Consider the following 11,233-nt stretch of genomic DNA (forward strand, 5'->3'; position numbering starts at 1 on the left):
ACTTTTTGTTAAAAGAACAATTTAAACCTATAAAGTTTTGTCACTGTCACATACACACCTACCACACTGCTCTTCGGCCATATACTACGTATATATTCCCTTTTCATCGAAGAGCCACCATTGGATATCTTTGCATGGTGATTATATTCGACTGCTAGTATCCAGTTATTGCATGTTCCCAACCATCTTTGACACCATACAAACATAGCAATGGTGAGCATCTCTTGACTTTGATTTTACATTTCGGCCAGGAATCTCTAATGAGTTTGAAATAAGGCTCCAAAGGACGACGTCGAGGCTAAGCCGGCTTGCCATCCTCGCGCAGTAAGTTGCAAAACCGTCAGAGATCGCATGGCAAGTCGAACTAATTTGCTACTGTTGTAGTGCGCTATTCAGAGTATGCTATGCCCTCCCATTCAGAGAAAAGCACGAAAACTCAGGTCGCTAACCTCACATGTACCAGACTGTCTCACCAGCAACGGATACAACGAGGCCAAATGTCAAACAGTAATCAAACAGCTCTACGAATGCTGCGAGAGCTTTTACGAACGCTACGGTGAAGAAGCGTCTACTGTGAGCTGTCCAAAGCCTAATTTATTGAAGCTCAAAATGAAGCAACTCCGGGAGGAAGGGAAGTGATATGTAACGCTCGTCTTGTGGTGTGTCCGCCGGTTTGGGTAACGCTGGCAACTGAAATGAAAAGCGCAGAATTCTTCTAGGCGATCCTTGAGCACGCAAGAGGCCTCATGGACCTGAATAAGCATTGAATGCTTACTCCGAGACTCTAATAGGAATGCCGATGACATTATGATAGAGAAGAAGAGAAAAAGAAATCAAATTTGCTGCTGAGTGGAGACGTACTTGAGGCATGACAGTGTCGCGTACGGATAAGATGATATGCACTGTAGAACACACGCGCGCCCAATCGCGGCTGTTTTAGCGCACAAAGGAAGTTGGCTGCAGCTGAGCTGCCCACTAGCCCACCTGAGATAGGTACGTACCGCTGAAAAGCAAGCTCTGAGCAACCGCGCCAGTGAAAGGAACGACCAAAACAATCTAACAATTCTTTGCCTTGGAGCATCAAGTTGCGCGAGCTTCCACCACAACCATCGCGAGAACGTTAAATCTTCGATCTCGGCAACTGCAATATACGCGCTATTTCCATACTCACACCTGAATTGGGTATGCACGCGACTCTAAACGATCAATATATTTGACGGCTAAACCTGCCGAGCAGGGTCGACTGCCGCCTGCCCAAGCCATTCGTCCTCCTTACGTCTACGAGCACTCATCTTCGATTTGATACCCCGCGACAAAATAACACAACCCTCTCAATATGGCGCCCATAGAAACCGAAAACTTCTTGTCGTACGAGGCCGGCCCTGAGGTTGAAGAGTTCGCCAACGCGCTTGACGACTGCCTCTCTCTTCCACTTTCCACCGAAGAGCGACGAGAACGAATTCTCGACCTCCCACGGAAGTACTATGAGAATTCTCTCAGACGTCTAGCCCAAGTGCGACCGCGTATGGTGCGCGATGGACAAGACGACGTTGATATGGATGCGGATGAAATCGATCCTGTAAATAACAATCCTGCATCAGCAGAACTTATCAAACGTCTGGAGAAGGAAGCACAGACATGGGATCTACTACGACGGCTTCTCCCGCTAAGATATCCGAGCTCTGAAGTTGATGAAAAGACTCTCGGCACCAAACATGGCCTCCAGGATCCAGAAGACCTACTTGGAAATTTTCTCATTAGCGATTCTTCAGCGCGCGAACGACAGGCAGTTATACAATGGCTTCAGAATAATGCTGCTTCTGGCCCGGATATCGATGAACTTGCGCGTGAGCTTCAGCAGAATGCCGACCGGGGAGATATCATCGCTCATGGTTGGCTTCACACTCGCTCACAAATCAAGCTTCGAAAGAGTGTCACAGCTTGGCCACATCTTCTGGACCGTCAATCACCAGCCATTGCGACCTCGTTTCACAACTCTGATGGCTCACCTCTGGTGACGCAATTGGATCCCGATGCTGCGACCCGCCAAGGACGCAAGCTTGAACCTCAAGACGAGTATTTCGAGCGTGCTATCTGGCTTGGGTGCTTCGAGCATCTCCGACGAGGGTCTAGTCTAGAGACTATTCGTGAATGGTGTCAAGAGAGGACGGAGATGTGGCGAGCCATTTCCACGTCTGCTGTGCTCGTCTCGGCCGACGACACTCAGACATTTTCCAACACAAACCCAGCATCGCTCGCCCTATGGAGGCGAATGTGTTTCAGTCTTTCTCGATCTGGTGGCTGTGATGACTATGAACGTGCAGTTTACGGTGTCCTTTCAGGAGACATTTCCACTGTCGAGAAGATCGCACTGACTTGGGACGATTTCCTCTTTGCCAATTACAACGCTCTCCTGCGCACCCAACTAGACAACTACATCCTTGGACAATGCCCACCTGACGTGGCCTCGAACCTGACACAGTCCTTTCCCTCCTTCGACGCTGTTCAGTTCCATGGCGAGCCAGAGACAGTTGATAAGCGTCTTATCCGGGCCTTGGAGTCCAACCCCCAGATCCGGGCTGAAGCTAATGAGCCCAACAAGGCTTTACAAGCATCGCTGGTCGCCAAAGAGATTGGCCGGCATCTTTATGAGCAAGGCGTGGTCATATCCTCAAGTGCAAATCAAAGCGAATCAAATCTGTTCAGATGGAAGCCTGAAAACATCGAGCTGAACAAGGAGAAGTTTTTCCAGTCTACTCAACACTACGGACTAAGAATTGTTGCACATATTTACCTCCTCATCAACCTACTAGACAAGCTGCACTCCAACGATGATTCACTTGCTCCTGCGTCCTCCCAGCCTGGAGTGAGACGTGCTCAGCAGAACCTCCTTGCTGGTTATGCCAACTACTTGCGTCTTGCTCAGCTCCAGGAGTTAATACCCCTTTACTGCTCAATTCTGGAGCCACCTCGGTCATACGAGGTGCTGAGCTATAACCTCATCCCTGAAAGCGATAACCAACAACGCCTGTTGCAGCTCAAACTTATCAAGAAGGCGGGTATTGACGTACTTCAGTTTGTCAAGACTCAAGCCTGGCTGATGTATGACGACCTGGGCCCACCTCAACATGGATGTCCAGCCAATGGATCTTTCAGTATCATCGCACCCGGCCCACCCACAGCAAGACGAGGTCGACCTGTGAAAGCGGATTTCTTTGGCGACGACGAGAAGTTTATTGACACAGCACATGAAAACCTCATCCGGTCACTAGAATGGCTGCTGCTGGTACAAGAAACATGGCCAAGTGTCTTCTCAATGGGAACTAGAATATACAAGTTCTTCTTGCGTAAGTCCTTTCCATTTTATACAACGATATGATCACTAACAGTGTGGTAGGAAACATGCACCTCAACGCCGCTCGTCAGCTGATGAAGCGGGTGTCCTTTACGGATGTTTTGCAGGCAGCCACAGAAGATAGCAGTGAAGAGATGGACATGTACGAAGACATCCCCGAGTTCTGGGCTAAGCAGCTTGAGCGGAGAGATATTCGTGACGTGACACCCCAGCAAGCACTCTCAGACGCTCGCAAGTTCCGCGAATTGGAGAATCTAGTACGAGCCTTGGATAGCCTCGAGACAGTTGCGTCATTGGCCGAGCTCACAAATGAGTAAGTCGACACCTCGAGATGAACGTGAACTTGATATTGACAAAATGCAGGGAACAAAAGAAGAATGCTGGTTTCTGGCCTGCTATAGGAGAGGAGGTCAAGAACACTAGGGAGAACATGCAGCCCTTGCTCAAGGGCTGGCTCTTAGTGGGCATTGAGGGTAAGTCAACTCATTTTACAAATGCATTGCTCACATCTAACAATACAGCAGAAGGTGATCAAGAACTGCGAGATCTTCGCGAGGCGTATCTTTCTGAGACAGTTCTGGCATATATCGGTACGCTGCACTTCGCAGGTACTGGCTTATCTCGGGACAACCTCTTGGAATGTATGGAGCTCGCCTCTGTTGTTGCAGAGCGTGACTCAGATCTCTCCACAGCATTCGTAGAAGCCAGAAGAATGAAGGAATTAGTAGAAGTATTCGCGGCGTGCAGTAAGGCACTGGCCATCAGCACTACTGGCGAGAGAAGAACGACTGGTACCAGCAGCAAGAAGGTGCGAGAGTTGGGTTGGTCCCGAGACTTATGGTCCGTCAAGCCATAAAGAGAGCTGTTGCTTCTCCTCTTTCGCAATTGATTGTCTGTCGGCTGGCTGATAACCGATTGTTTTATTCGTTGGCGTTGTATATTCAATATGTCTTTTGTAGGTGGAGAGGGACGTACATGGCTTGTAAAATATTCGGGGCGAGGGGTTTCCATAGAATATGAGCCGGATGGCATTGAACTAATGAGAAAACTACTCACATATTGGATACCTATATCTGGTGTTAAGACTGCTGTGATTCAACAGCTAATAGTATTGATGATTTGTGTTGCTGGTATCAATCAAAAGTAATGAGCTTCCCTGACCGGTCCCCACGTTCCGGACTATGTAAGGCCACCCAATAACTCCCCCCCCCACCTTTGACTTGCATCCTTGACCTCACCGAAGCATAAACGTCATCAGATACTCACTCTCTCGCTACTTGCCATTTATTAAGAATATCTGCCACACAGACCGGGGACACGCGATAATAATAATGGCAAGCTTCGCGTCAGAGCTACAGGGCGCAACGCCTCCCGTTTTACCTCCCAAACCTGGCAGCCATGAGGCAAGTCGCATTGCGACTCCAGCCTCAGCCGGCGTTCCTCCACCGTCCGAAGGTCGCATTCCATCCAACAATGTGAATCCCGCGCCGACATCTATACCCGACCCAGGCGAACAATGGCTTCCCCAGATTCTGGAGGACAAGTCGTACGCTATGCCGATGTAATCAACGATGCTGTTGCACTGGCTGACTGCATTGAATAGAAAACAAGACTTGGCAGAGCTTCTCGCGAACCCAGATCTTCTCAACGCTCTAACACACTCTCCCGAGTCCATCCACCCATCTCTTCAAGCCTCACATCAGGCTCTGTCCGCCGCGCTCAACGAGAATATCGAATTCGCGAACCAACTTATAGACATGGAAGCACGATTATCGCATCAGCGCGCATCGACACAGGCACAACTTCTTGCAACACACACACTTGAGCGACAATGGAGGCAAAAACAATCCAATATGGACCACGCGCTGGCGCCATTCTCGCCTTCGGCGCTATACCAACAATTAGGGCAAGGCGTGCAAGAGCAGGCGTTGGTGTGCGAGGCTATGGAGGAAAGCTTTCTCGACGGAGAGGGGGAGGGTGTAGCAGCAACAGAAAGAGAAGTCACAGATTGGGTGCGCAGGTACCGAGAGGCCAAGGTCCAATATTACTTAAGGCAGGAGAGGAAACAGAGATGGGATGAGGGTCGTGTTGGAGGATGGAGATAAGAAACAAGATTTTAATGTAGATCTTGTGCTTGATCTGCAAATCAGATCTTGTTTTAAACAAGTTAGAACTACAACTTTACTTCCAATGAGAAACATAAGTAGAATGTAACAGTGTACGATTTATATCATTCGCTAGAGTTTCATGGTCGTGAAATCAAATGATGCATGCATCATATATACCGGCAAACACCCTACTGGTACTGATAATTAACGCTCACTTCTATAACACGGGTATCAACGATATCTTGTGCTTGCAAACCCGCCCGAAATTTCCAAACTTCCATTGGATCTAGATGTAACGAGACATATGCCCGGCATCACAAGGCGCTGAAAGGACTCTTCTTCATGTCCGGGCTACGAGGGCTCATGGGTAGAGCAAAGAGATCGTCGTCGTCATCTCGTCTCATGGGCCTAGCAGGTGCCGAAGCAACTGTGGTGACGGCGCCATGAAGTGCAGCATTAAGTGAGATAGGACCAGCAGATGCATTACTGGCCATGGCCTCATGAGAAGATACTGCGATGTCACGCCCCCTGGGTTGAAATGGATGAGACTGGCTTATGGGGCTCATAAAGGTGTTGGCTTTAGGATATAATGTTAGTTTGACTGCTGCAATAAACACAAACAAGGGGACATGTGGGTTACCTGTTGTGCTGGGTGTTAAATCGGCAGGTGATGTAGCTAGCTTAAGGCCCTTGAGCTTATCTCCCAAACGGCCCGTTGGGGAACGCGTGGCTGCCGGTCGAGATAGTGAATCAGCAGGCAACTGGGGAGGGTTGATGAACGTATCAAGGATCCATTTCCTTTCCTCGAGCGCCATCTCGACGCCCACACCCTCAGCATTGCAGCGCAACTCGTCTTCTACTTCGCGGTCTATTGCTGCTAGCCGTTGCCTGGCCCACAATGTATGCAAAACTCCTCGATTTCCTGGATCGGCGGCGAGCCCGGGAGGGAAGATAGCCGGCAGTGGCTTGAGGCTCAAGCTGGGCGCGCCGGGTGGAGTGATGGTTATGGTAGAGGGAACAGTGGCATTGGCTGGGAGTAGAAAGAAGACACGGCGGCGACGCTGACGAGTCGACGAGTCAGGGGCAGTTCGTGCCTCCGACTCAGTCTCAACATCGGCTGCAGGAAGATTAGTAGACTTCCCAGGCCATGACACTTGCCATGAGGCGTTGTCGGTAGTGCCTATCTTGACACCCGGATCAGAGACCGAAGCCGGCTCCGCTGCGGAGACCTGGTCGGTAGCGGGAGCGGAGTGTTCACCGGAGGAGTTGGTGGAAGGATCGGCAGTTGCAGCGGGGCCTTGGACGGCATCGGGATACCATTCCACCATAAGAACCTTTGTGCCAGCATCACTGAACTCGAAGCGGGCCAAGTGCTGAATCTCCACAGTAGGAACGATAGGGACTTCCCCGGCCGATGACGATAAGTCTTTTGCTGGTGCTGTTGATTCTGATGCAGATAGAGTTGCAGGCCGAGAAGAGCCCGAAGACGGGGCCGTTGTCATGATTTAGGGCGACTCGTCGTTATCTGGTGTCTGGGATGGTGCTTTTTCTGGGGGTCACACGGCAGAGCAGAAAATAACAAGCTCCAGAATAATCGTAAGTGGGAATTGCAGTGATGGGCTCCGTATGTAAGCGGTAAAGTGCTGAAGAAATGGTAGGTAGGGTATGGACCGTGAGGTAACAGTATGAATGGGTATGGAGATGAGTATGGGGATGGGGGTCAGAGATGGCGGAGACGCGATGACCAAAGGCTGGGCACTTTTGATATTAGCCCGAAAGCTTTGTTTTGACTTCGTCTCCCTTGCTCTTTCTCCTTTCCTCCCTCTCCTCTGTGTGTGTTGTGCGTGCTGTTCGAGACGAATAGTCTGATGCTTCTTCCCCTTCTTCTTCTCGGGCTCTTGCGATTTTGCGTTTTCAGGGTCCCGCTCCTTCTCGGGCCGAGACAGTTATTTTGGTGAATGTCAGAGTATTAGTTTTAGTTAGTTAAGGAGTCTAGGTCCAGGTAAGGTTATTACTGCGCGAGATGCAAAAAAACGGGCGCATTCCGTATTCAACCGGTGGGGGACGGGACCTAGTACCAAGTCTAGGTACTAAGGCAGGGAGTTTGTAGGCAAGAGCTGTCTCTAAAGATTGACGTGGATGAGAAAGCCCTGAAGGTGACAAGGCCGACGAGTCAGCCAAGTAAGGAAAGAATGCGGCGTCGGCGGCGGCGACTGTAGATGGTGGCGGGGGAGTTGCCAGTTTCAGGATATTTGAGAGAGGAAAGAACGTTAAGTCGATCATCGGATGACATGATATTTGTTTTGACCGTTAATTACATCTCGCATGGGAATGAAAGAGGAGAAGCAGAGGGGAAAGAAGTGGACTGAACACGGGATGGAACGGAATTAACCTGGGGAAGTGCCCAGATAGTAGGAGGTAGGTAGTATCTTGGTGACAACACCGATACCAACGACGTACGTACAGGGAGATTTACAGTTGGAGTACAGTACCTACACGAATAAGGACATTGATCTTGAGAAAAGAGTTCAACATCCAATCATCACCCAAGGATCGAGAGACGTTTCTTGACTGCTGTTGAAACCGAGGCAGTGCTACATACAACTACTACCTACAGAGTAGGCAGTACAGATATGCAGCTGTGGGCATACATACAGAGTTTGGCTTCAAATTCAATCGAGCTGTAGCATTTACGCTACGCCCGTCATCTTTATCGGCCGATTACAAGTGAGTGAGCTGATGCAATCGCTGAAACTGGCCATGTCACCAACACACATTTATAACGTTCGGCTTTTGAAGCTCGAGCCAACTTGAGTTTGACATGTGCTGCTGATCTCTCTTGCAAATGCCGTTCTGACGGATAATAATGATGTGCGATCGCGTCAAAGTGTCGTTACACAGAAGACTCCTACTTACCCGAATCTATCTCATTATTCTACACGCATTTGATATGCTTCATACGTTAACCCGAGGCGCCATTGAAATAGAAGATTCTTAGAATCTTCAAACAAAAGCAAAGAAACGTTACAGATTCCACTGCCAAGGCGGCAGAGTTCCCAAAACGAAACACTCCAATCGGCCTTTCTATCTCTTCCAAGAAGTGCCGCAGCCTCTAACTACATGCAATAAGTGCTGTTCATACTACTGTACTTCGAGTACACCATCAGTGAAACAAGACAGCCCGACTATTACTAACGTTAACTGTTACTGCTCTGCTCATCGCTGTGCTGTACTGTGCTGCAATGTTATTACTCGACTTACCGTACGGAACTCTCAGGCATGTCTTGTTTTCTTAAATCCAGCAGCCAACCAGAGATAAGTGAATTCTCTTGATCGGCGTCGACGAGACACTGAACATTGAGCTTGTCACGGATGGGCCAGGTCTTCTGCCCAGAATCACCGTAGTAAGGCCGCGTCTAATAAAAACACGCCCCCTCCCCTGCTGACCAGGAAGACTAGGAAGAAGAAGTGTGGTGTCTGTCTCGGGTCCATTCAGCTGGTCCTCGCATCCACAACCATATTCAGACAACTCCAGTTATTTGACTCTCCCTTACTCGCGAACTTATCGACTTTCAACTCTACCCTTTTGATGTTGTGTAAGTGTAGGCATCAGATATATCGATAACACCGTCGACCAATAAACGAGAACATTAAATCGTCATGGCCTGAAACCATCCTTAATTCAAAGCCAGCCTGTCTCGGAATGACTACCCAGCAATGAACAGAAGTACATCCGAGACTTGCGCAGAAATCCCAGTTCTTACGGGAAGAACAGGAACTCTCACACTTATAGACTATGTTGCCATCAAGGGCTATGGACTAAACCCGCTGCATACGAAAAAGAAACGAACCAGAATCGCATTTACTGTACGAACTTCTAGAGATACGCAGACAGGATAGGCACACAGCACATATACGCCGTGACACCTTGGGGTTCCAATTTGCCGTGAGCCACGACGATAAACAGCACTGCATGCGACATAGATCAGGTTTGATGGAGTTATCTTCGTCTCAAGCCTATCACGCGGGCCACGCGATTCGCACGGCAAAAGGTCTCGCCCACTTAGACTGGCTCCCCAACACCTTGCACTTGATCTAGCTCTCGGCCGGGGAGAAGGTCCTCGGCTTCTTTCTGTGACAAGACACAGATCGGATCCACGCGGCCCTGGGGGAGTCATGGCCAAAGCTCCGTGTCATATTGTTGCTCAAGACTTGCTCACTTTGTCCTCGAGTATTGGTTTCTGGTTTAGCTATCACGAACGTTCTGCATGAAAATCTATGGTAGGTCACATGAGTTGATATCTCAGGATCGGGCGACACTATGTGGCATCTCCCCCATTCTATGCGTACTCCCACGGCAAACAACAATGATCATTCTTCAGCCTGTCTGTTATCAATTATTGTCTAATGTGATGTCATCCGTCAGTGAAACAGAGACGGTGTAGATACACATACATCAAGTGATGGCCAAGATATCACGAAATCTTTAGACACTTGTCAATATTCGGATTGGCTTCTGAATCCAAAGCCTTATATCATCATTGCCGTCGTTTCTATAGCGCAATCGAACCAACTGTTTTGAGGTTCCAAGACTTGCAATCTCTGACAACCTCCGCTGGGTCAAAGACTCGGCCGATACTTGGAAAGAACATGCGTATAGCATGCAACTCACCCCTGACTCGGGCATTATCATCTCATATCTACCGTTTGACCAGTTCTCGATAATGGCAAAGTTGATGAGCATGTCTATACAAAAAGTCTGCCACCTAATCTTGTATAGACCCATATCGTCCGGCCGGCTAAATGCAATCCAGGTCGAATAGACCGAGATATGAACGAGCGGCGGACCCGGTTCTTAGAGAAGAGCCCAAGTCCCCCAGCTGGGTCAGCCAAGACAACCTAACAAGAACGCTCTAGCCCCCAAGCCTTCAAAGAGAAAAGAGAGCCATCATCCGCAGAGACGTAAGAGGGAACGAAAAAGAGGCTGCAGGGGCCGAATAATTCTCCTTCTTTCTTCCCCGACCAGTCGGTTAAAGTTAGGAAGAGAGGCATTTACCGTCCAGGGCTAGGCCCGGGCTTACTGTGTCTTGTTAGTGAGCGGCTACAAAAGTTTCCTGGAAGATGGGATCTTTGTTGAATGCTATCTACTTAGTGACTATTGTTATGGCAGCCAATGCAGAGGCGCTGCAACGTTGTCGATGAAACTTTCAGGAACAACTTCGGGAGAGTTTTGATGGCATTGCGTCTCATAGCCATGCATGGCATCGCGGCGCACGCCACAGGATATTACAGGCAACTCAAGATATAGCTGCAAGCCCACCGGTAGACACCGCATGGCAATGGAACGGATGGGCAGAATTAGTCGGCCAATTGGGCCGACTCGGGAATTTCATTGACGATCTTTGATGAGCGCAGATGGCACTGTAACTAGAGACCAGAGAGTGAGCACAGTTGCGTGTGGTGACTTGCCATGCAGCAACTGTACACTACCACTACAACGCGCCGGCGGTTTTCTGGAGCGTTGGAGTGGACAACGCAACGTCAGCTGGTCACTTAGAGTACGGGCATTTCAGGATCGAGAGCAATACTGATGCTAATGGAAACTGCTGTTTGTCCAGACTGTGGGGAGATTTGCGTAAAGCAGTGGAGGGCTTCCATCGTCATTCTGGGTCCTTCCCTGATGGGACTGGGAGGAGTCTGGCTGCCCAGATTTCGTCTCCAGGACGGGAAGCCCAAAGCGCTGGGGGAGGGCTCCATTTAGGTATGTACC

The 11,233-nt window shown here is 49.4% G+C and overlaps 4 protein-coding genes across 4 annotated transcripts; 3 read left to right on the forward strand and 1 right to left on the reverse strand.

Moving 5' to 3' along the window:
- Positions 1–210: 210 nt before the first annotated feature.
- Positions 211–639, forward strand: FGSG_11931 (uncharacterized protein; the record flags this gene model as incomplete). Its single annotated transcript, XM_011318807.1, has 4 exons — positions 211–213; positions 277–324; positions 385–397; positions 464–639. The coding sequence occupies 4 exons, from the start codon at positions 211–213 to the stop codon at positions 637–639; spliced, it is 240 nt and encodes a 79-aa protein (XP_011317109.1).
- A 697-nt stretch (positions 640–1,336) lies between these two features.
- On the forward strand, positions 1,337–4,211 carry FGSG_01323 (uncharacterized protein; the record flags this gene model as incomplete). The annotated part of the gene is made up of 4 exons (XM_011318808.1): positions 1,337–3,347; positions 3,398–3,668; positions 3,719–3,828; positions 3,880–4,211. The coding sequence occupies 4 exons, from the start codon at positions 1,337–1,339 to the stop codon at positions 4,209–4,211; spliced, it is 2,724 nt and encodes a 907-aa protein (XP_011317110.1).
- A 433-nt stretch (positions 4,212–4,644) lies between these two features.
- Positions 4,645–5,460, forward strand: FGSG_01324 (uncharacterized protein; the record flags this gene model as incomplete). The annotated part of the gene is made up of 2 exons (XM_011318809.1): positions 4,645–4,901; positions 4,959–5,460. Exons 1-2 carry the CDS (start codon positions 4,687–4,689, stop codon positions 5,458–5,460), a joined length of 717 nt encoding a protein of 238 aa, XP_011317111.1. The 5' UTR covers positions 4,645–4,686.
- A 317-nt stretch (positions 5,461–5,777) lies between these two features.
- FGSG_01325 (uncharacterized protein) lies at positions 5,778–6,965 on the reverse strand (the record flags this gene model as incomplete). Its single annotated transcript, XM_011318810.1, has 2 exons — positions 5,778–6,040; positions 6,104–6,965. 2 exons carry the CDS (start codon positions 6,963–6,965, stop codon positions 5,778–5,780), a joined length of 1,125 nt encoding a protein of 374 aa, XP_011317112.1.
- Between the last annotated feature and the right edge of the window lie 4,268 nt (positions 6,966–11,233).

This window comes from Fusarium graminearum, chromosome 1, assembly GCF_000240135.3.
Source record: "Fusarium graminearum PH-1 chromosome 1, whole genome shotgun sequence".
Taxonomy (NCBI): domain Eukaryota; kingdom Fungi; phylum Ascomycota; class Sordariomycetes; order Hypocreales; family Nectriaceae; genus Fusarium; species Fusarium graminearum.